The sequence below is a fragment of the Lagopus muta genome, chromosome 23 (genome assembly GCF_023343835.1).
Source record: "Lagopus muta isolate bLagMut1 chromosome 23, bLagMut1 primary, whole genome shotgun sequence".
NCBI classification, from domain to species: Eukaryota; Metazoa; Chordata; class Aves; order Galliformes; family Phasianidae; genus Lagopus; species Lagopus muta.
The window spans coordinates 5,128,944-5,151,471 of record NC_064455.1 but is presented as its reverse complement, the minus strand read 5'-3'; the positions used below and the strand labels follow the sequence as shown (position 1 = coordinate 5,151,471).

At 50.0% G+C, this 22,528-nt stretch overlaps 1 protein-coding gene across 2 annotated transcripts in view; it reads right to left on the bottom strand.

Annotated features, from left to right (window-relative positions):
- The window catches only part of CSMD2 (CUB and Sushi multiple domains 2), a 229,936-nt gene that overhangs the window by 22,229 nt on the left and 185,179 nt on the right, over positions 1 to 22,528 (bottom strand). For both annotated transcript variants that reach the window (XM_048969227.1, XM_048969228.1), the window contains 14 exons: positions 22,277 to 22,454; positions 21,799 to 21,944; positions 18,173 to 18,253; positions 17,695 to 17,808; positions 15,950 to 16,138; positions 15,332 to 15,478; positions 14,228 to 14,416; positions 9,783 to 9,968; positions 9,360 to 9,554; positions 7,805 to 7,978; positions 7,313 to 7,486; positions 3,892 to 4,065; positions 2,914 to 3,102; positions 111 to 284 (listed from right to left, as the gene is read on the bottom strand). In XM_048969227.1, the coding sequence (XP_048825184.1) occupies positions 111 to 284; positions 2,914 to 3,102; positions 3,892 to 4,065; positions 7,313 to 7,486; positions 7,805 to 7,978; positions 9,360 to 9,554; positions 9,783 to 9,968; positions 14,228 to 14,416; positions 15,332 to 15,478; positions 15,950 to 16,138; positions 17,695 to 17,808; positions 18,173 to 18,253; positions 21,799 to 21,944; positions 22,277 to 22,454 (2,310 nt within the window). The remainder of the gene's footprint in view (positions 1 to 110; positions 285 to 2,913; positions 3,103 to 3,891; positions 4,066 to 7,312; positions 7,487 to 7,804; positions 7,979 to 9,359; positions 9,555 to 9,782; positions 9,969 to 14,227; positions 14,417 to 15,331; positions 15,479 to 15,949; positions 16,139 to 17,694; positions 17,809 to 18,172; positions 18,254 to 21,798; positions 21,945 to 22,276; positions 22,455 to 22,528) is intronic.

The window sequence follows — 22,528 nt, the reverse complement described above, 5'->3', positions numbered from 1 at the left end:
ACAGCGATTTTCAGCATCCTGCCATCCGGCAGCGCTCGCGTTCCTGCAGCTCAGCAGTGCTGTCCTGCTGTCCCCTCTCGGGCTGCAGCCCGTCCCCAGGCCCAGCTCACCTGAGCAGTGTGGCAGGGAGCCGCTCCAGCGCCCGTCCAGCTGGCACATGCGCGTGGAGTTGCCGACCAGGGCCCGCTTCCCCAGGCAGCTGTAGCGAACCACGGAGCCGACGGTGTATTTGTCACCCGAGATCTGAGCGTGGGGTGGGGAGCCTGGGTGCCCACAAGAGACCACTGCAAGAGACAGATGCAACAGCATCAGCCATCAGGGAACAGCCTGGCTGCGGTTGCCTGCTGGCACTCTGGCAGCTCACACCGACGCAGCCGCCCCAGAGATGCCCAGCAAACAGCAGCGCCCAGCGCCAGGGATGGGCTCACATTGAGAGCAGACCCTGCATCGCCTCCTTTGAGGGCACACGAGGCACAGACCCCGTTGAGGGTCTGCGCATCGCTGCCTTGCCCTAACACCCACAGGCATCTGCGCATTCCTCAGAGAACCCTCCTTAACCTCAAACCATTCCATGCACATCCTCACCCCCCGCCCCGTCCCGGCAGCACAGAGCTGTAATCGATGCTGTGTCACACCTGAGCAAATTATCCTGGCGGATTCCGAGCGCTGCTCGCTCAGCCATCACCAGTAAAGAAGCACCGCTAACAATAATTAATAGGTTTACTTTAGCTTGGCAATCAAAGTGGAGACAGCGAGGGTGTTGACAAATATACCGACAGATCTAGGGGCTATTAGACAGGTCTGGATGAGCATTCTCAGCCTAAAGACCACGCGTCGCTCGGCTGCTGAAGGAAAGCATCCGTAACGGATATGTTCTCTCCCTCTGCTAGAGTCTAAAAATACAAATACTGGCATTAGGTAGAAAACATGATGTATGCCTCAATAAAAAGAGAGCACGCTTCTGTTTGGGCATGTGGGCGTTGAAATATATTGGTGCAGAGCTGTGACTAAAACCAAGGACGCTTTGCAAAGAAATGGGTTTGATAGCTAATACTTAAACTCGCACTGTAACTAACAATTTAATAACAGACACTCCGGCAGACTCAGCTAAGCTTAAAACCTGTGGCAGTATTGAGGTTTTTAGGGGATTTATGTACACAGCAGGCAGACTGCTCCTTCTGATGCGCTGGGCTCAGCTCCCATCTGCTTTCCTTCCTGGACTTCTCTCCCACTCCTCAAAGGAGATCAGCTCTGCTTTATTCCCCCCTCAAACCAGGCACGAGATGAGACTCTCAGCACAAGCCTCTCCAGCATCAAGCTTCTTGGCTTCTGTTTTAGAAAGTCCCCACTAATTTTGGGTTCCCAGCTGTAAACACTTGGAAGGAATCCAGGTTTCAGCACTGAGCGCATCCTGACTTGGACTCACAGAGAACACAGACGTGCAAAAATCTCTCCAAGCTTTTACGCCTGCAGATTCCAGATATCAGTTGTAGGACTGACCAAAGTGCCCACAAGTCTCCTCCAAATCAATGGATGTTCAGCATGTTAGGGAAGGAGATCCTTTTACTCAGCTGAGCAGCTGCAGGCTGAGCAGCCCAAGGAAGCAGACTCATGGTTTGTAAAGGCAACTGCTTGCCTGGAGCCCCTGCAGCTGTGTTAACACGTGGTTATCACTTGTCAGCTCCCCACGGCCTGTGCAGGGTGCTGTAAACACGAGAAGGTGGTATGCTGCTAACAAAAGCAAAGGAAAACGTGCCAAACTTTCCTGCTTATAACTTGGTGTCAGAGGATAGAACAAGAGGAAAGAATTGGGGATGGCTTTGGAACAGCGCAGCTGACTCAAACTTAAGCAGCTCCATTTCTGACTGCTTTAGTGATTTGTTATGCTGGGTGATAGGAGATCACAGTTGCTTTAGTCTCTAAAAAGGAAACACCAGCACAGCCCCATGTCTCTGTTCTGGCTGTTGGTTTTTTTTTGCCTGCTTGCAATACCAACCCCATAAAACTTTTGTTTCCTCCTGGATGGCTTTCACATCCCAGGAAAGCTCCCCATGCTCTGCCCTGGGTGTCACCTGCATTGCTCCTGGGGCCAAACCCCCTGGCTGCCAACATGGGGGCAGAGCAGAGCCTGTCCTATGAAGCCAGCACACTGTGCTGGGGGCAATCCCACTGACTGAATTGAATTGAACTCCATTCAGTGCCCAGGGAGCTCCTGGGTGAGGCATTACTACTGCAGCACGTGAGCCACATGAGCATTTTGTGTCTTCCTACACGTAAAGTCCTCTACACTATTGGAAATATCCCTTAAGCCAAAGTCACTGCCCTGAACCTCCCAATTCGCTCTGCAAACCTCAGTGGCACACAGGGCCAGGACACTTTAAGAAAGGCCAAAAAATGTAAAGGAAGAGTCAAGAAACAGATCCTCTTTACCACCTGCTTTGCAGCAGAACAAAGTCCCAGTGTGTTTCACCACAATGCCATTTCCCTTCCCTGAAGCCATGGGGATGAGGGAAGCTCAGCCATGCCCTGCTGGTGCTAAATACACTCTGTCCTTGGTCAGGCTAATTGATGCTGTTCCCTATGAAGGTCTGTGTTTCAGAAATGATGCTTCTCTTCTCTACCCACAGTATTTCTGCTGGAGCCGCACGGAACCAGTGTGAGCTGCCTCCCCTGCAGAGGGAAACAACCTCTGTCTGAAGAGATTTCTCTCCTCAAACCTCTTCTTTCCCTCCTGTGGGCAGGACCGGAGGCCAGGAACATTCCCATGGATTAGAAAGGGCTCTGGGTTCAGACTTTCTACAAGAGATTTCAGCCAAGTGAGCACCAGGAGAGCCGCACGGAATGAAAAGCATGGCAGGTTTGCGGAGCAGGGCCGGAAGCCCTGAGTGAATGGTATTAATCTGAAGAACTTACAAAGACACTGTGGGAGGGCACGGTCCCAAGTGCCATCCCCCTGACAGGTAAGGACGTGTGTACCCAGTAAGTAATATCCATGGCTGCACTGATATGAGACAGTTGTTCCAAAGCTGAATCTGTGAGGACCGCTCGGCTGCACTTGACGGATGCTGTTTTCCAGGTGCCCGGGGTCGGTACAGTTTACAACTGCAAACAAACAACAACAACAACAACGAAAAGTACAAAACAAAGGGTGTAACAAAGAACAAAGGGTTCTTCAAAAAATGAGCAGGAAAAGGGGAAGAAACCACAAGAACAAATTCCACAGTTTGGGGCGGGTTTTGTTTCGATTCTTTTTTTCAGATTCTTTGGGAGCAGAAATGAAAAAAAAGAAATCTTTATTAGAAAAAAAGAGAGTGAAGGCAATGCTGCAGGCTCACAGCCTGGCACATGGTGCTCAGCAGCACAGCCTCACTGTCCAGCCCCAGATCAGGACTTTCACACCCAGCTAAGGCTGATTTCTTGACCCACACAGATACTGAATTAATGGAGTAAAGACTGAGAGAGTGAAGGGAGGGGAGGGAATGTGAAGCGAACTTGGTGCTAATATCACTGGAAGTAGGGCAGCATGTAAGGAGAAAGGGCTCAGCAGCAAAGAGCAGAATGTTTGCTTTGAGTAAACTGGTCTAGGGTTATCAGGATGACCTCTGCTAATGGTCTAGCCTGATATTCTCTTTTGTACTCCCCACTTAAAGCAAATAATTGCATGTCTTGGAGGATACAGGGCTGGGCAGAGACCATTAGGAGAAACCCAAGGGAAAACTGAATTTGTCACATCTAAGCAGGCCCTCAGAGTTCCAACATCACTTGCCCATTCCTAAGCAACCGTGAGGTGTTTTACACAAGCTTAGGCCAGCTTCAAGCTGGATTTTGGGAAGGCAGAGCAGTCAGTGAGGACGGGAGGCAGCCCAGCACTCCTGGGCAGAGCAGACTTACCACGGCAGGCAGGCAGGGTGCTGCTCCACTGCCCGTTGGCCAAGCACTGCGACTGCGCTGCTCCTTCCAGGCGGTACCCCGTGTTGCACACAAACTTGGCCACGTCGTTCAGGTTGAACTGAGCGCCCTGGGTCAGGCCGTTGGCAGGGTTGCCAGGGTGGCCGCAAGTGATGGCTACGATTAGAAATGGGAGATGTTACCTCTTTTGAATTATCTGGTGGTGGAAAACAAAGATCTCAAGCAAAGAGAGCGTGGAAAAACCCACATCGACTCTGAAACTCACATGGACCTCAAAGATCTGTGGCCAGCTCTGCTGCAATACTGAATCAAGCTGAGGATACGGTAGCTTTATTCATTTCACTGGTGTAGGAAATTCTCTGAACCACTCTCTAAGCAGCAGAGTGGCAGCATCTTCCTGACTTATACCATAAATCCCCAGAGCTCCTCTTCAAAAATCCCAGCTACTGCTATTAATCTATTGCCTTACATTACCCTGGGCATCGCAAACGCAGCCATGAAACCTGATGTTTTCCTCCCCCTGCCTGGTGTAAGTCAGATGCTCACTGCAGTATAAAGTTACACTTGGAGGGATAGTAAAAAGAGAAGAAAAATCAGGTTTCGAGCATACGGCCTAAAAAGCTTAAATCTTCCTGCTTCAGTCTGAGAAACTTCAGGGGAAAACCTCTGTAACCAAATCCCTGTAATGAGGATTTTTGTGTAGTTCTTTTTTCCTGTGGCTGATGCAAAGCCCAGGGCAGCCCTGAGCTGCTCCAGCACATCCCAGGGGAAGCATCAGGTGGGGAAGGCACAGAGAGCAGAGCAGCAGGAGCCCAGCAGCATCCAGCACCTGCAATGCTGAAGTTGAAAGCACTTCCACCTGGGCCGCTCTGCTGGCAGAGGTGGGGCTGGGAGGGAGGGAGCAACCTGGGAGACCTTTGCTTTGGGCACAGCAGCAAACCCCACCGTGCAAAGGAAATGTCAGGATGCTCCATACAGAGGTTTTTGGCTGCTTAAGGAATGTGACATCTTCTGACAGCTGAGGACGAAATGATATTGATTATTGTCACGCTGAAACTGGGTTATGGCCCAGCAGTAGAAGTCCAGCACTCAGCTGTATGGCTGCCAAAGCCAGAAGCTACAGGGGAAGATGAAATTCCCACAAAAGATCCATAACACATCTTACTGCCAGGGCTGGACTGTACCACAGGGATAGGAATTTATTCCTTATGCAAGCTGGTGACAGGTACAGGTTTAAAAAATATGAAGCAAGACAGCATTTCAGTGCTACAGGAAGCAGATGTCAGATTCTCTGAGGGACTTCTGAATACAATTATGCACGTTTTGAAATAGCTGATGGATTCTTTCCCAGAAAAAAAAAAAAAGGCTCCCTCCAGTTGGCATGGATCAAAAAGACCAGTTCACATAGAGCAAGCAACTGCAGCAAGTTTAAAGGGAAAATATCAGGACAGTGGGAAATGATAATGTGGTAACACGAAGTACCCTGAGCTTATTCTGAAGGTGATAAAGCCTCAATCCATCTCATTTCAGAGCTCAAGAGTGGTCTGCTTTAATGACATTAAATTTATGTTATCCATAAGGCTTAATGTAGTGTAAGAACTTCAAGGCCCGTTTCTGTCTGGGACACCTTTGCAGGGCTCTCCACAAAAGCTTGCTGGGCTTTCAGGTGCCAGAGTGGGAAGGCAGCACAAAGCAGCACTGAACAAAGGAACTGCGTGCAAATGAGCCCAGCGGTGAGGGATGGATCAGTACCAGAAGACAGACGCAGACAAGCTTTGTTCTGAAGGGTTTGGTCCCTCCTGAAAGAAACAAGATGATGCAAGGAAATGGATGCTTAAAAAATGCTCCGTTTCCATAAATCTGCCTGACAGCAGGAGGACCTCTATCAGTGTGATTGCCTGGCCCAAGGTTACTGCGTGTGTACTTGGCAGGCAAAAGTGAATTTCAACTTTTTCAGCTGAGCATCCTCAGACACCGGAATAATTCACGCCTGCCTAAAGAACCAGAGGCCTTCCCAATAGTTCTTATCCTAAAAGCCCCAGGAGGAATCCTAGACATGAACAGTGTTAGGAGCCTTGGGCAGACTTTACAGCTTGAGTCTGTTTCTTACTTTTAGGCTGTCATCTGCATATTCATTGATTTGCAGGTCGTCCTTACCTCGTATCTTGCTGGTACTGTTGTGCCTCAGCACACAAAGCCCTAACCCAGACATCAGAGGTGGGAAGTAAACACCTGGAGAATCGTGATATGAAATGGATTGCACTGTCCAGCGATAAGAAGATGCTTAAACTTATTAACAACCAGAGCTCTAGAGACTTCCTTAATTAGCTTATTTACTGGAAAGATAAATGAGAAGGTTGTGCAAGGTGACTCATGAATGTGCATCAGAGGAAGAGAGAAGCTGACCTTCTCTGGCACAGAGCATGGGTCTCATAAGGAAGGTGAGAGCAGCAGTGTGCTTGGTGGGTGCCATGTCTGCCTCCAACCTCCCCACACCCTGATGAACCCTCCTCAGAAAGCCCCCCTTCACCTGTGCTCATCTACTGGAAATGTGTGTGAAAAACCTCAAGATAAAGTGGAATTTATACAGTAGAATGGAGAAGCAAAGCAGTCAGAACTGCCGTGTCACCACTGCTGCCGTTCCTCAGCTCTGTCCTGTGCAAACCCCACAGATGTTCATGCACTGTGCACTCGCTGTGTGCATGCAAAGCAATCTTGAACAGCCCGGGTTTGAAATGATTTGGGAAGCGGAAAAATAAGCAAAGCAACCTGAAAGCCCACAGGTTGCTCCTTCCCAAACCAAGGGTGGCTGCCTACAGGACCTGCCACTCCAGATTTGTTCCCAGCAGGACAGCTGGAACCAACTTCATCTTTGGACTGCCTGGAGAAATACCAGGCTCACTTCCAAGCATTGGTCCTTTTGGAAACCTGACTGTGTTTCTCCTGATCTCCCAATGTCATCTCTGTTATCTGGCCTCTGAGCACACGGTATCAGTGCCAGAGATGGCTGTTCTGTTATGGAGAGCACTGCTATGGACTGCAGAGCTGCCATCAACACGGGCTGAACGGGAAGGACTGCTCTGCGCGGAGGGGAGGCATTCAGCTGGTGCTGTCAGCCTGACAGCACTCTGTGAATGAGGAGCATTTCTGAAACAAAGCTGAACTCTCCTCCCAGAGGAGCAACAGTATGGGGGACCACTGTTTCTCAGCTGAGGGAGCCTGCTTTGGAAGAAGGGTTGGACCAGATGATCTCTACGAGGGCCACCACTGAAAAGCCAGGACTGACAGTGAAAGCAGGTCCCCCCGCTCCAGCTCTTCATTGCTGTCAACTCAACAACAGCCTCTGCGTGTTTTCTCATCCTCTGACCACAGCCAGGGCTAAAATACCTGACAACATACTTACGCACACAGACAGGCGTCTTCCCGGACCAGCGGTGGTCCTGCTGGCAGATGCGCACAGACATCCCGATCAGACGGAAGCCGGGCTGGCACTGATACACCACACTGCCACGGTAGTTGTAGTTCTCACCGTTGATCTGCCCGTTGACGATGGGGCTGGGAACGCCGCAGTGCCCGGCTGCAGGAGGGACACAGGGGAAGCAGTCAGAGCTCCCGCCCAGAGCCGGAGCACGCCGACCTGTCTGGGTGGATCTGCAGTCATAAATCAAACCGGAGCGGCAGCAGAAACAACAGATCATTTTTAATAAAGCTCTCCTCTCCGATCTCAAAACATCTCACAGCTGCTAAGCGGTACGGAATCAAAGCCCGCTTCCTTCTTACATCTACTGACAACCCCAATGCGCTCGGTCCTCGCTCGGGCTCTTTCTCCTATCAGCCTTTAAACCCCTGCTCCCTCCCGACACGCCACCAGGGCTCCCTCAGCACCACCACGTACCCAGGCACCTCACGTCAGCCCCGCTCCACAGCCCGTTGGCCATGCACTCGCGCACACGGGAGCCCACCAGGGTGTAGCCAGTGTTGCAGGAGAAGATGGCAGTGGCCCCATAGCTGGTCAGCGTGCCGATCTTGTTCCCATTGGGAGGCGTGGGCAGGTCTCCACAGGAGATAACTGAAAAGGATCCCAGAGCACAGTAAGAGGAAATTTATATGTGTACTTCATTTTGTTTTAACAGAAATGCGACTCTCATCATCACAAGCCATTACTGAAGGCAGAAATGAGTATTAAACAGTTACATGCGGAACAACAACGGTTTGGTCACGTTGTGTGAGCTGACACATGAGCACTGCTAATGTTCATGCTTCAAGACATGAGTCGAGCAGGAAAGGTAAGACTGGCTGGAAAGAAGCCAGCCTTTTTCACAAAGGAAGTTCTTCATACAGAGATGTTTCCATTATTAAGCCATCTCCAGATGCAGCTGGGAAGCAATGACTTTCAAAAAACCCACAAAATGGCGTAAGATTAATGTGGGATTTCAAACCAGAGCTTGGAGACCTCTGTGCTCCTGGCAGAGACTTCCAGGATAGGGCTGCAGTCTCCAGACCTGACCCAGAGAGGACACCCAGATGAGAGCCCGGGAGCCACCTCCTCTGGCACAGCTGGAGCTGAGCTGGGAGCCCTTGGAGATGCAGCTCCAGACACAAAGTTCAGCTCTTTATTTCACCTGCCTTAAAGATCTGCAAATCCTCTGGGAGCTTTCACACTCAGCAAGAAAACAGAGCCTCACGCTGGGTTCCTCTGACCTTAGTGCACTGCCAAGTTCCTGTCATTGGAATTTATGTGGCAATAACACAGGAGAAATAAAATGGGGTCAGGCTCACGCTCCTGGATCTGGCTGAAGAGCTAGCGGGGGTAAAACTACATCTGTCACTGGAGCTGGCAGTTGCATCTCCAGAAACAAAGAGAGCCAGGAGGGAAAGGAGAGCTGCCATTCTGAAGGAGAAATCTTGCTGCCTCTATCTGCACTCAGAAGAAGAAAAACTCCACCTCTGACAAAAGAGGAGGTCCAAAGCACTGAAGTCATGTCAGAACGACTGAGAGTTGCTTGTTTGCCAGGAATGCTTTTGATTTACAGGTGACTCTGTTACCCTCATAAACTTGGCATTTACATCAAATTGGAAGAGGTTAGGTTTTGAATCAGAATTTTTTATTTTCTTTCTTAAAAGCAAACTTCAGAGCATCTGGCACTGGTGACAGCTAAGCTGCTGGGACCCGACAGTGACAGATGAGCTAATGTGCTTGAGTTCTTGGAAAAGTGTTTAAATTAAACCGAGAATCAGACCAACAGATGACCTCTCCCTGCTCCCAAACTCTCCTTTAGCAGCACAGTTCTGCAGCTACCCCCTCAGGTGCTGCCAAGAGCACCCAGGGCTGTGTTTGCACACTAACAGCAGAGCTCGCAGCCCTGTCCCATGGCCATCAGGAAGCGTGATCCTCGTGAGACGCCCGGTGCAGCTGACCGGTCCCTGGCACGGCTGAGCTCTGTTCTTACTTTTGCAGGTTGGCATGGGCTCGCCGATGCTCCACTTCCCGTTGGCCTGGCACCTGATGACGCGCTGCCCTGTGTAGTAGTAGCCAGGGTCACAGATGAGCATCAGCTGGGCGTTGTAGTGGTACTGGATCTCGTAGGTCAGGCGCCACCGGCCGTGCTCCACAGCAATGCTGCTGATATCGGGACAGGTGACAGCTGGAAGCCAGGGAAAGAAACGAGACAAAGCTGTTTAAAGGGTGCTTTGGGGTACCTCAGGATGGCCTTTTAAACAGGGGGTAGCATCGACATCTCCATTTCACAGGTGGGAAAATGAAGCTCCAGAGGCACGAGTTACACAGGCTGAGGATCCTTGTGGACTGATGTTGTACCTGAGAGGCAGAGCTGCCCCTGCTGGAGCAGGCTGATGGTGCTCATGGTACTCACCCACACAGGGTGGGGGTTGGTTGCCGTTGCTCCACTGCCCTTCCTGCAGGCACTCGGTGCTGTGTGGCTCACCAGGAGCCAGCTGGAAGCCTTGGTCACAGTGGTACACAGCTTTTGTCCCCACTGTGTATTCCTTGCCAAAGACGACGCCGTTCTTTGGGGCTCTGGGAACTCCGCAGGAGAGAGCTGGGAAGGAGGAGAGCAGAACCCAGCTGAGCAATCAGGCAGCTCTCAGTGTTATCACAGATATCTGTAAGTGAGCCGAAAGCCTGATCTCAGGCTCTCCTGTTTGTGAAAGCTCCAGCACTCCGTTGAATCCCAAAGCTGCACTGAATGCCCACTTCCACAGAGGATCAGATTTTCAGCTCTTTTCTAGGGGTGAGGTAACAGCAAAGCCAGCACTCAGTACCAGCATCTGCTGGAAGAGACTGGCTCATGCTCTATAATATCCATAACACAAAATGCATCAACACAGTATTCGAAAGTTTCCACACAGAGATAAAGGATTAGATAGCAATAATGGTTTGTATTTACATCCCACAGCAGCGGCAACCCAAAACCCTTTTCTAACTGCACTTCTGGATTGCAGTAGGCAGCAAATTCTATAATTATGTAGTGCCAGAAGGAGGGATAAATTTAGCATCGTGGCTGAGAAGGTGGAGGGGGAAATTCAGGAGGAAAACTGACAAAGAGGCACAATGCCAAATGGCTGTGCAGGACAGCAGCACTTGGGAGGAGCTGGGCAGCATTGGACCAGGCAGGTCCCAGCAATGCAAGCACCAGCCAGACACAGACAGGCTGGAATCGCACTCAGTTATGCTGCAAGAGTTTCACAAGTTGCTGCAAACCCTGCTGCCCTCTTTCCTAATGCTGAGAAAAGCAGCACTGGGAATCTGTCATTCAAATCTGACTCTTCCAGTGTTGATAAGAGCTGAGAAATCAAACCTGAGCTGCATCCATCCAGCAAATGCATGAACTGGAAGCTGAGCCTATGTCTCCTGAGCTCTATGCTGACCTTCCTATTATTCCCCCTGCAAATAAACAGGAGCTAGGAAATCATCAAGTGACCTCCTGGTGATGTGGACCCCACTGAACACTGAAAGGAGGAACCAACATTCTCATGTATAGCATCAGCACAACACTGGAGCTCTCCACCACTCAAGGTCCAGGACGTTTTTATCCCACCACTACTCCACGAGTCGGTCGGAGCCCCAGCCTGGAGCACAATTACACAGCACCTCACAGACACTGGTGTTGCTAATAGGTGTGAGTAATTCAGCAGGCTGGTATTAGCATGATCAGGCATATCCCTGGTTGAAATGATAATCACACGTATGTCACTTCATCGAGCTAAGGAGCTCAGCGAATCTCTTCACAAGGCTGGGTGTCTAGACAAGCAGCCACGCTGAATACCAATTTCATTCTAAGGCAAAAGAAGAGGAGGCCTGGGAAGTCCCACCCTTCCACTTCCACCCTGCAGTTCTCTTGCTATGCCTTTTGATGCTGCATCCTATCCAAGAGGATGGAAGAAAGCTGAGCCCTTCCCTTGCCATTGTGCCCTGCAAAGCTTCCTCCTCTCTCTGGCTCAATTCTCTGCTGCTCCCAGGGGCTGGAGAGAGAGATCCCAAAGGCAGCAGCACTGCTAGTAGTTAGTTAGCAATGATACGGAACTTCTGGGCCAGAGACAGTTAACCAAAATGTTCATTAGGCCATCAGAAATAACAAAAAAAGTAACTCTCTCCTCCTGCAGATGGTCAGGCTACAACATGAAGATGTGCTGGTCAGGAAGAGCTAATTAGGATTGCAAACTCTGCTGCACCTGATGGCAGTGCCATCCTTCTCTGCAACCTGCCATCTTTGAGCAGAAGGAGCGATGGGGAACTCGTTACTGGCACAGTCCAGCTTTGGTTCTGGGGTGGCGATAATCCTGCTCCAAAGAGCGTTTCTGAAGCTCAAATTCTGGACATTGAAATCTACAAAAAGCAGAGATTAAAGGCAGAAGCTGTTCCAGGGGAAAGCACAATCAACATTTGGCCAGCAGAGACCCACTGAGAGTGAGATCCGGGGAAAAAGGAGCGCTTATGGGGTGCAGAGGTACAAAAGCTCAGTATGCAGGAAGAAAATGTGCTAGGAAAAGGGACAGAGGCTATGAAAGCAAATCTGCAGCTGGGAATCCAAAAACAAAGCAGCTTAAAAATAGACAGCAGAGACAGAAAAGGCATATTAGATCATCTTGTGTTCTCCTCCATTGTGCCAACGCAAGATTGCTCCCTGTAGAATATTCTCTGCTGCTTCCATAAATGTCAGCAAGGACAGAGCATGTAGTAAAGATTATTCAGAGGGGACGGGGAAGGGGAAGAGGATTATGTGCTGGCAGGAGGAAGCTATGGGAAATGTTATTTGTTAACTAGACCATGTGTTTATGGGGACCCCGGTTCTCCTCCTCCTGACACAGCTGACTGTGTGAGCAATTTATGCTGTGCTGCTGATCGAGTTCCCAAATCTCTGCCATTTTGTTCTGGCCACCAGAAAGGATGAGAAATTGAGCAGAGCCCAAAACAAAAGGTTGCCAGTTGGCTTTGGGAGCAATGCAAAAAAAGAAGTGCTGGATTTTCTGCAGCTGACCTGAGCATGGAGAGCTGTGCCAACCCCACTCTCAGCTGCTGGGAGCCAGGGGGAGCTGCACTGCCATGAATTCTCCTATGGCTCTGTTTGCTGCTGCTCGCCCACCTCCCACTCCCAGCTCAGGGCATTCGGTACCCATGGGATGTTGTTGAGATCCCTGATGGGAACAGAGCAGAGAAAGGAGGTGACTTTCCCAATGGGGTCACAGAGAGAACCTGCGTGAGCTCCGAGGAGCGTTCTGCTCCCACCCCTCTATGCAACATGCTCCCAACATCTCACATCCTCTCTCTGTCCATCCCCTTCTGTCTCTGTGTCTGAAATCCACCCTCGTGCAGCTCCCAGAGGTAAATACAGGCTTCGGAACTGAAGGAGGCTCAGGTGGCACTCCAGCACACCAGGACAGCGAGTGCTCGGCAGCATTACCACTGTTCTTCATTATGTGATTTTCCTTAAAAAAAGGAGCTGGTGCATCAGAGAGATTCCTTGTGCTGGGCTGAGGGTTTGCAGGCACAGTTGCCATGACAGCCCTGTGCATGCCTGGCTCGTGGTGCCGCTCAGCAGCCCCAGCCCAGCTACTGCTGCAGTTAAATCATCACCAGAGCCTGTGCCCATTTCCCCAGCTCTCCCCCGCCAACAGCGCCGTGTTTTGGTGACAGAGGATTGGTTCACTGTTTTCCAACCACCTTTACACAAATACAGCCTTGAAAAGGCTCCATTAAGCACCCCTGTTGCAGAGCATCCCTTATGAGGCAGGACTGCACACAAGCTGTGTGCCTCCAGAAGGGACTGAGCGGTTCATAGAATCAGAAAGGTTGGAAAAGACCACTATGATCATCAAATCCAACCACTGACCCATCGCCATCATGCCCACGAAACCATATTCCTAAGCAGAAGGGAATTTTCAAGGCTCTTTGGAACCCCCCAAGCTAAATAATCCTGCTTAATTTTCCTTAAGGCTCGGGCTGGGTGATGATGCAGACAGTGCAATGGGATTTTGCCTATGCTGTCTCTGTTCTCTGGCTAGTTTCCAGGGAAGTCAATGCAATATTAATCCCCTGTGTTCAGTTCCCTTGGAATTTGGATGAATGTTCAAAGACATTGAAAGGTTTCATCTGAATAAAGACGGTCACCTTATCAACACAGGGATGATTGGTGGATTCTGAAGAAGGTGCAATCAGAAAGTGTGCATGAAGAGAGGAAATAGTGCAAATGCAAACCTCCAGGCACGCTGCCCTGCCCTGCCCTCTCTCCCATGCCTGGAAGGAGCCATGTGCTAAGTATGATATGTCATAATGATTACGGCTAATTAGGAGGTGATGTGGAAAGAACAATGGCATGCCTGAATCTCACATGAAGCCAACAGAAACTGGGCACCATTTGAATCCCAGGACCTCTCATCCCCCACGGACACACACAGAGCTGAGAGGGGATTTCCAGAAACGCTAAAGGAGCACCAAATCCCAGCAGGACTCACACTACTTCCCTCCTTTCCACATTCTCCTCCTGTCCTTAACTGAAGCTTGGCTGTGCCTTTACTGAGAATTCAAACGCTGAAGGTTCTGCACACATGGACTTTCTCTCGCCTGCCCCAGCGCAGACAACGAACGACCCCCTGCTCCTCAGCAGCTAACTCCCTTCCTTCCTTGCTCATCTGCTCCCAAGGACTCGCACATAAGAGGATCACCTCTCACTGCCTCCACGCAGCTCAAAGCCTCAGCGGGGAACCAGGGCAACTACAACAGCCTTTCATTTGTACCCATTTTACTCAGCCCTTCCCAGGACTGCCAGCTCCTCGGAAGGACGCAGCCTCTCGCTCTCACCTTGGCACAGCGGGGTCGCTTCGTTCCACTGGAAGTAGCCCTGTGGGTGCTGGCTGCAGGTGGCAGTGCTGTGTCCCACCAGCCGGTAGCCGCTGTCGCAGCCAAAGCGAACCGTGGAGCCGGGCTGCAGCCCCGTCTGGCTGAGGATCAGTCCATGGGCTGGAGGCTGCGGGAGGCTGCAGTAAGGAGCTGCAAGAAGGGGAAAGGGAGGTACAGAAATCAGCGTGCGGGCTGCAGCGTGACAAATTCCTTTCCTGTTCTTGGGCTGTCCTGGCTTCGGCTGCTGACCATAACCTGAGGCTGTACAAGAAGCAGAACCAGGGATAGATAAAGACAAAGGCAAAGGGGGAAAGAGTGCAGAGCTACTATCTGCGTTTCGCTCAGCTCTAGAAATAAAAAGTAATTTCTGATAATTAAATATTACTTAATTCATTTACTGAGTAAAGTCATAACTTATTTATGACACGCTGGCAAGTTCTCAACCCAGTTTTATAACTTCCATTAATTAAGATCTGCTAAGGTCCAAAAAATAGTAATTCACTTTAAGGAATTCTCAGCAAGCACTCGACAGGCAGCAGCAGTTTTGTGCTGAATGAGCAACCAGGAATCCCTGGTTCTGCTCCTGTAAGAAAAGTGCACAATGCCTGAGCAGGGCACGAGGCTTTTGATACCATTTTCTACAAGTTTGTAACTCAGTAAGTGACACCTGAGTGTCCCCACGCAGCAGGAAGCTCTGAGCACAAGTTACATTTCAAACATCTCAAAATGGTCTCATCTTTACAGAGACACAATAATTTTGTAACAGGGATTTGACTGAACTGCAGTGGGTGGGTTTCATTCATCCAAAACCAAGCTGTCTGTGGTTATACATTCTGGTTCTGACTGCTAAGAGTAGGAAGCCCAGACAGAGCCGCTGGGTTTTGCTGGTGGTGGAGCTGCTTTCCCAAGCCTCAGAACAAGAATTTGTGTGCCTTCCCGCAAGCTTTGGCACCTTTCTGTGGTCACAGATGGCCTCTGCCCCTCTGCAGCAGTTTTGTGGAGATCTGTAGCTGAAGGGATGACCGGGCTGTTGGCACAGCCATGCAGCCCCTGCCAGGCACTCACCGGAGTAGCGGATTTTGAAGCCTTTCCTGTTGTAGGCATGATCAGAGGACCAACGGAGATAGACTTTGTTCCCGCTGCTGGTAACAGTCAGAGGGGCAGAGTAGTTCCCACTGAGCGACAAGAGCAGTGGGCTGTGGCCAGAGGGACCTGGAAGGAAGGAGGAGCGTGTAACAGCCAGGGCTGGCACACAGAAAGCATCACCATGGGCCCTATGTGCCAGAGTGCCTTTCTGCAAGAAGAAACAGGTGTGCTTTGGAATAGCACCGTGTGAGCTTCCATTTCACTATGAGCTCGTGCTCAGTGCTTGTTTTGTGAGCGTGAGCTCCAACGAATACACCTGGCTCCCAGAAAACCGACAGCAAAGAAAGCCCTGGTGGCTGTAGCAAGACCTGGCTTCTGCTCCAGGCGAACACAAGGGCTTCAGCAGAGCACCTCTATTCTGCATTTGGCTGCACAGCTCTGTCTTTAGGAATGCTGACACATTCCTTGGCAGTCTGTCCAGGCCTACACAATACCTGGTCTGCACAGGCTTTAAGGATGGCATTCACAGCTAACAGCTCTGCTACCTCTTCCCTTTCCCCTCAGATGCCATGCAAGTCAAACTGGTGAATCTCTTACCATCAAAGATCTCAAACTCATCATATTGCTTCTCACTGAGGAAGTACTCGATGGTAAGGGAGATGTTGTAGCCAGGCTCCACCTTGACCACCCAAGAACAGGTCTGGAAGTGAGGGTAACTTCCCAGGAAGCTCTGGCTGAGGATCACACCGGTGGAGTCTGTCATCACGGCGTTCATGGGGCAGGGCACTGCAGGGAACGAGGAGAGACCGCAGAAAATGAACATCAAATTGAAAGGAAGGGGCAAAAATCAAGAATACAAAACAATTCAACAGCCTCTGCACCATTTCACACGCTTTTCAAAATGAATGGCACCGCAACCAAACGACTGCCCTCAAATTGCAAAGTGTTCTTTTGGAAGCCCCTGGAAACTTGGGGCAGAATAAAGTGGGGAACGATGGACTTATCCCAAGGCACTCATTGAGTTGTCAGCAAGGACAGAAGCACTCTAATTCATTTCTCTCACCACTGGAGCCCCCAGTCAGAGGAATTCTGGACACAGCAATGCAGCTGAAAGCCCTAAATGAAAAGGCTGGCAACTGCACCCCAGGAGAGGAGGCTAACACACAAAGTGAGCAGAAAGCATAAAAAGAAAGGGATCTTACTTTATCCATAATTGTCTCTAAAACCCAGTGCAAACATTGCACTTGTATTAATAGAAAACAGCCAGAACTATCCAGAAAGAACACTGTATTCTTTCCAAATCCTTAATCCTATCAGTGATTTTTTGACCTCTGTAAATTGGTGGCCAGATGTAATTTAAGGAGTCCCTTTACCCCCGGGCTAACAACCATCAGCAAATAATTGAATGACCTCCCTTTCTCTCCTTCAGTCACGCTATTTCAGAGAGAATAAAGCTACAGAAAAAATATCCCATTATATGGTAAAAATGTTCAGATAGGAGGGAATGAAGGAGATGAAATAATCACAGTTGGAGCAAACAGAAGTAGCAGCAGGAACCCAGAGGATAAATAAGGTAACACGGTAGCATGGAAACATCCCTGGGATCCCTCCTGAGCAGCAGCAAGGTGCACAATGCAGCGTGCCCCAAGCACTCGTTTCTCTCCCACGTCAGACATTCTGCAGCACCAGCAGAGGCTGCTCCTCGCAGGAGGAGGGCTGGGCTGCAGCCTGCTCTGCCCTGCTTCGGCTGCTCACGTCTCACTGGCAAACTGTCAGGCACAATTCCTCCCCCCACCCCGGGTAAGGACGTTTGGGTGACTGCTTTAATGACTTCACGGAGGCAGCCAGACACAAAGCGTGGCAAAGCTCCATCAGCACGGCTTCAGTCAGTCCCACTTCAGCAAGTCCGAGCTCAAAGTGCTTTCCTGCCTTCAGGCTGTGGGGGGTAATTTGGCAGCACCAAAAAGAAGCAGAGCCCTTCCATATGGTGCTGAGAGCCCACAGATCCCCCAGCAGGAAGCAGAGGAAGTTCCCTATCATTTATCAGGGAGCTGCTGCAGCGAGTCACCCAGCACATCCCTCATCATTACTGAGCTGCTGCCAGCTGAACCCAGTGGAGCTGCATGGTCCAGTGCCACGAGGCAGGCAGGGCAGCACCCTGCCCCATCATTTTCCAGCATCAGGACCCCAGAGGCCAGAAAATTGACCCCTCTGCTGCAGCATTTGCAAGGAAACCTCTTCCAGCTGCCACCCCGCTTGCTACGTCCCTTAGCAAGCCCTGAGCCCATGGCAGCCATCCCTGGGCAGGAAAGCTTTGGGTGCCAGTGGGTGCCAGGCTGTACCTTCACAGGTGGGTGGAGGGCCTTCAAACTGCAGGTGAGTGCCCAGTTTGCAGGTCAGGATTTCGTTTCCAATCAGTGTAAAGCCAGGAAGGCATCTGTACCTCACAATGTCACCTGCAGGAAGAAACAGAAAACATCCTGACCGAGGAGAAGGATGAATTGTGCCCTGAAAAGAGGGCCAGGAATATGGTTTAGTGGTGGGTTGTTAGAGTAAGGGTAGTATGGTTGGGTTGAGGTTGGACTTGGTGATCTTGGAGGTCTGCTCCAACCTGAGCAATTCTATGATTCTATGAAGTGTGGGGAGCTTGTTTATGGTGGCTGTTGAGCAGGGCCACACATCAGGCAGTGTCACAGAGCTACACGTGCAAAGGGGTCCCCTGGAGCCCGGGATTTGGGATGGACAACATGTGTCCTCCCGTGGGCATTGCCAGCAGCTGAGCACAGCAAGGGAAGGAGGGCACAGGAACCGTGAGCCTACCTATGTTAAACTCCTCATTCTCAGTGATGATTTCTGCGTTGGGAACCATGGTTGGAGGCTGACACCTGAAGAGCTGGTAGGCTGAAAAGACAGCGAAGGAAGAGCAGCAAATGTTAAGCTGGGGATGGAAGCAGCCACGGCTGTCTCACAACAGCACAACAGACATCGGAGCAAATCCTCCCCTGACCAGAAGGGCAGAAATGCAACCAGCCCTTTCCTCTCCAAACACTGCAGAGATGGCTCCAGTTACCTGCATTCCCAGAACAGCTTTTTAAATTTTATTTTATTTTTATTTTTTTGCATCTAATAGGAAACAGATTTTCATCAGTCTGAGGATCCAGAGGTGCCTGGGCTCCATTGGACTGTTTGGATGAGCACTGAATGGTAACTGCTGGGTGCTGCCATAAGGCAATGTTGCTGTCCTCTGGGATACACGGGAAGGCCCCTCGCTGGGGTTAGGTCAGCCACAGAAGAGGAGAACTCTCAGACTGCTCCAGCACCAAGTAAATTACAATAATTATTCAGAGAATCTCAACTTGACCCTGAACAGAGATCACAAACCTCTACGACTTATTTTTAACCCGGAATTATTCATTAATTTCTTCTGCAGATAACTCCAGGAGTGCAAACGTTTTCAGCTGCAAACTCTGTGTGTAGCTCAGGTCACAGAGCAGCTCGGCAAGGCTGCAAGGCTCACGTCTCACACCAGGCAGAGCCATGCAGACGTTGTGCAGTTAGGTGGCTACGTGGGAAGGGCTCCAGTCGAGGAGCACCCGACCAAATACACTGCAAAGAGCACATCTGCTATCAAAAATTACAGATGAGCAAACACGGAACAAAACAAACGTACTGCTTACAAGGAGAGGGGTGCATGAGGTTTGAGAACTGCTCTGCTTACGAAAATAAACACACAGGAGCTGCGAGCGTGGCTAAATTGAAAAAAAAAAATGGTACTGGGAACTAAATGAATATTAATGAAAGACATTTTCTGCTATTTGCTCAGCACTTCTGTGCATCTTTGCTCCCCCTGCACCTGACCCTGGACAAGCATAACTTCCTCTGAAATTTATATCAGCCCTTTAATTTAAGATACTGGAGCTCAAGCTGCCACTGAATATTAATTCTTACCAACTCCACTATGTCAAACTCTTCACACCACAGCAAAGCTGGCAGCAACCTTAATGAGGCTTATGATAATGCTTAAATACACATGTAAAGAAGCAGATTTCCCATCCTCTCACCCCAATTTCCCTACCCCCTAAGGTGCTGCAGAACAATAATGCTGGAAGGTCAGCATTGCAGGCACGGAGCGCTCTGTACTCCATGGCTGCACTGCATCCAGGAACGGGGTTCAGCTACAGCTCACTGATCCCTGGACTGTATGGCGCCATCAGCATCATCATCATCACCTCCCTGGGTGTGCAGGAGGGGGGAGGCAGCGGAGGGGGCAGCGGGGGAGAGCCCTTGTGCTACACAGCCAGGAGCCGGAGGGACAACACTTGTTTGCAATCTTTTAAACAGCTGTTTGACAGCGGGGGAAGGGGGAATCCGCAACAAAAATTTAAATTAAATGCGATTTAAAAAGCACTTGACAGCATCTATTGAAGTGGAAAGATAACCCACATTTACAGCATTAATCTCCTCTCCTTAATGGGCCATATTTCAATAAAGAGGTGCGATTAAGAAGGCTTCAGCATATGGGTGATACAGCGCTAGCAAAGCTCCTTTCAACAGCACATCCATTTGTTCTCACCAGGACAAAACAGAGTCCTGTCCTTGAAACCACAGTGGGACCCTCTGAGTTACAGTGCCATAAACCCCCCCGTCACACTCACACTTCAGTTGGTGCTGGCACCTGAGCTAACCCATTTAATAATAGGTGCCACATCATCATTTTTCAAGGGCTGCTATTCAATCTTCCAGCTCTCTAAATCATTCTTTTGTTTCCTCTCCTCCACCCTGAGGAAATGTTTCTTTGCAGGCATTTGAAAGAGCAATGGTTCTCTGAGAAGGGTGCTGCTGATCTGCTCTGCACGGGAAAAGACAATTTAAAGCTGAAGGGGGGCGTCTATGTCCCAGATCTGCCAACGTGAAGCTGAAGAAATGAAAATACACATTGCTACAGATCCCGAGGAAATTCCATTTCCTGCAGTTACACCCCAAAGAGCAATGCCAGCACTGCAAGTGACTGTGCTGTGCAATCCCAGAATGAACATTTCTCCCTTCTCTCCATCTCCCCAGTGCCACGAGGCTCCACACGCAGAATGAGAGGAATCTCACCCTGCAGGCAAGCACCTCAATCAGCAAATCTCTCAGGTTAGGCTTTATATTAAAGCCTCATGTATAAAGAGACCAATAAACCAGTGAGCTGTGCTTTAATAAAAGGCCAAGAGAGCCCATCTGGAAAATGGGGTCCAAACGGCTGCTGGCTGACGCTGCTCCTTCCAGCACCACTTCAGACCTCCTGCCTGGACAGCCCAGGGTGGCTTCAGACCTCAGAGAAACCACGAGCTGAAGAAACCTCAGTATGAAGGGCTATCAAGGATGGAGGGCAGCAGCACATGCTGATGGGCTCTGAATACAGCAAGGACAGTAACAAATTCGTGTGACACAAAGAAGCATTCGCTCAGCTGCAGCAGCGTTCACATACTGCTCATTTCTGCACCAAACTGCCTAACTCCTGTTTTTTTTTTGCATAACTCCTACATATGCACCATGGTCTGATAATATAAATCTTGCAGTGTTTTGCAGCAGAAAACCAATTCCCTCCGAGGCCTGGCAAGCACTCTTTGAATTCAGCCAATCTGTATAATTCTTGCCTTTTGGAACAGAGTGTAAGCTGAAACATTCTGCACAGATTCATTGTGTAACTCATGTTAGACTTTGCTGAAGTTGCTGCAAGCAAATCACCAGAGCAAGGGGAGGTCTCCATTTGCACCCAGCAAAACCCAGTACTGCCGTAGCAACTTGCTAGCTAATCCAATTTAAAATTGGGTCCTCTTTCAGAGGCGGAAAGCAGATGTTCTCATTTTGATGTAATACCCAACACACCTCTCTGGTGTGAGCTGCACTCACACCAAAGAATCCCCACATAATTCAGAGATTTACAAGAATCATTTTCCTCCCCGTGGAAACGAAGTCACCTCTCTGTCAGAACACAGCTGTCATTTGAAACAGGACAGCAAGATGACCCCATTGGTTCAGCATGGCATTGGAAAGACAATACCGTGTCCAGCTAGAACTGCAGAGAGGGAGAGTTTTAAGTAAACAGAGAGCTATCCATAATGGGATCTGCCACGGGGAGGACAGTATTTACAGCATCACCTTGAGAGGGGCGCAGGATGGCGTGGCTGTTAGTGCGTGGGCTCTTGGCTGTGCCTGAGTTATCACAGTGTTACAGATGGATTTCTGCATCTGCCCAGACGGCGCGACCGCTTGCCAGCACCTGATCGCACAAGAGACCTTCAGTCTCAAACTTGTGAGAACTTCACCCCATTGCAGAAGATTTCAGGTGAAAGCCCATTTCTTCCATGTATCGTCTCCCCACGGGAAGCCACAGCTGACCCACGCCCCTCTGCATCCCAAGGCAGGTACAGTGCATGCATCGTGCAGGAAGCAATACAGACCATAGAAGTAAATGGCAAAAATCCCTCCGTTTGCAGCATCACTGTGGAATTTCACCAGGACCTGATTGGAAGAGCTTTGGGCTGACTTCTTAGCAGAGTTGCCAGTGAATACTCCAAGCTGCGGGGCAGTTTGCTGAGGACCATCCCTAAAATTGTAGGTGAGAATACAAGAAAAAGGCACTATTACACACCTTCAACCCCAGGCAACAACCACCCTCCTACACCACACACACACAGAACTCCCCCCAGTACCACGCAGGTTTGATGTGCCCCACTTTAACAGCCGATGATCACAGCAATTAATGGAATTAAAGACCTACTAAGTCTTAAAACTCTGTCCAAAATCCCACTGTCCTCAGAGGATGCTTCCTCCTGCTCTTAAATACAGCACTCCCCACACCCTGCAGCAACGGGAGCACTGTCTTTGCAAGAGCATCTTGCTGAAACGCAGCTGGAGCAGCAGCTCTGCTGTACTCACCAAATGGTGATGAAATCATTGTAGGGCTCTGTTTGCAGCAGAGTGAAGTTGAGATGGATCCCGTAGCCCACAGGCACTGTAAGGAGCCACGTGCAGTCCTGGGAATTGGGGTACTGGTTGGGAAAGCCAGGAGAGTAAACTGTCCCATTTTGGGTGGTGACATTGCCCCCACAAGGCACTGCAGAACCAAACAAATACAGCCTAGTGAAGAAATATCCCCCCAAAACAATGACTTTCTAATATCTTCTCTTT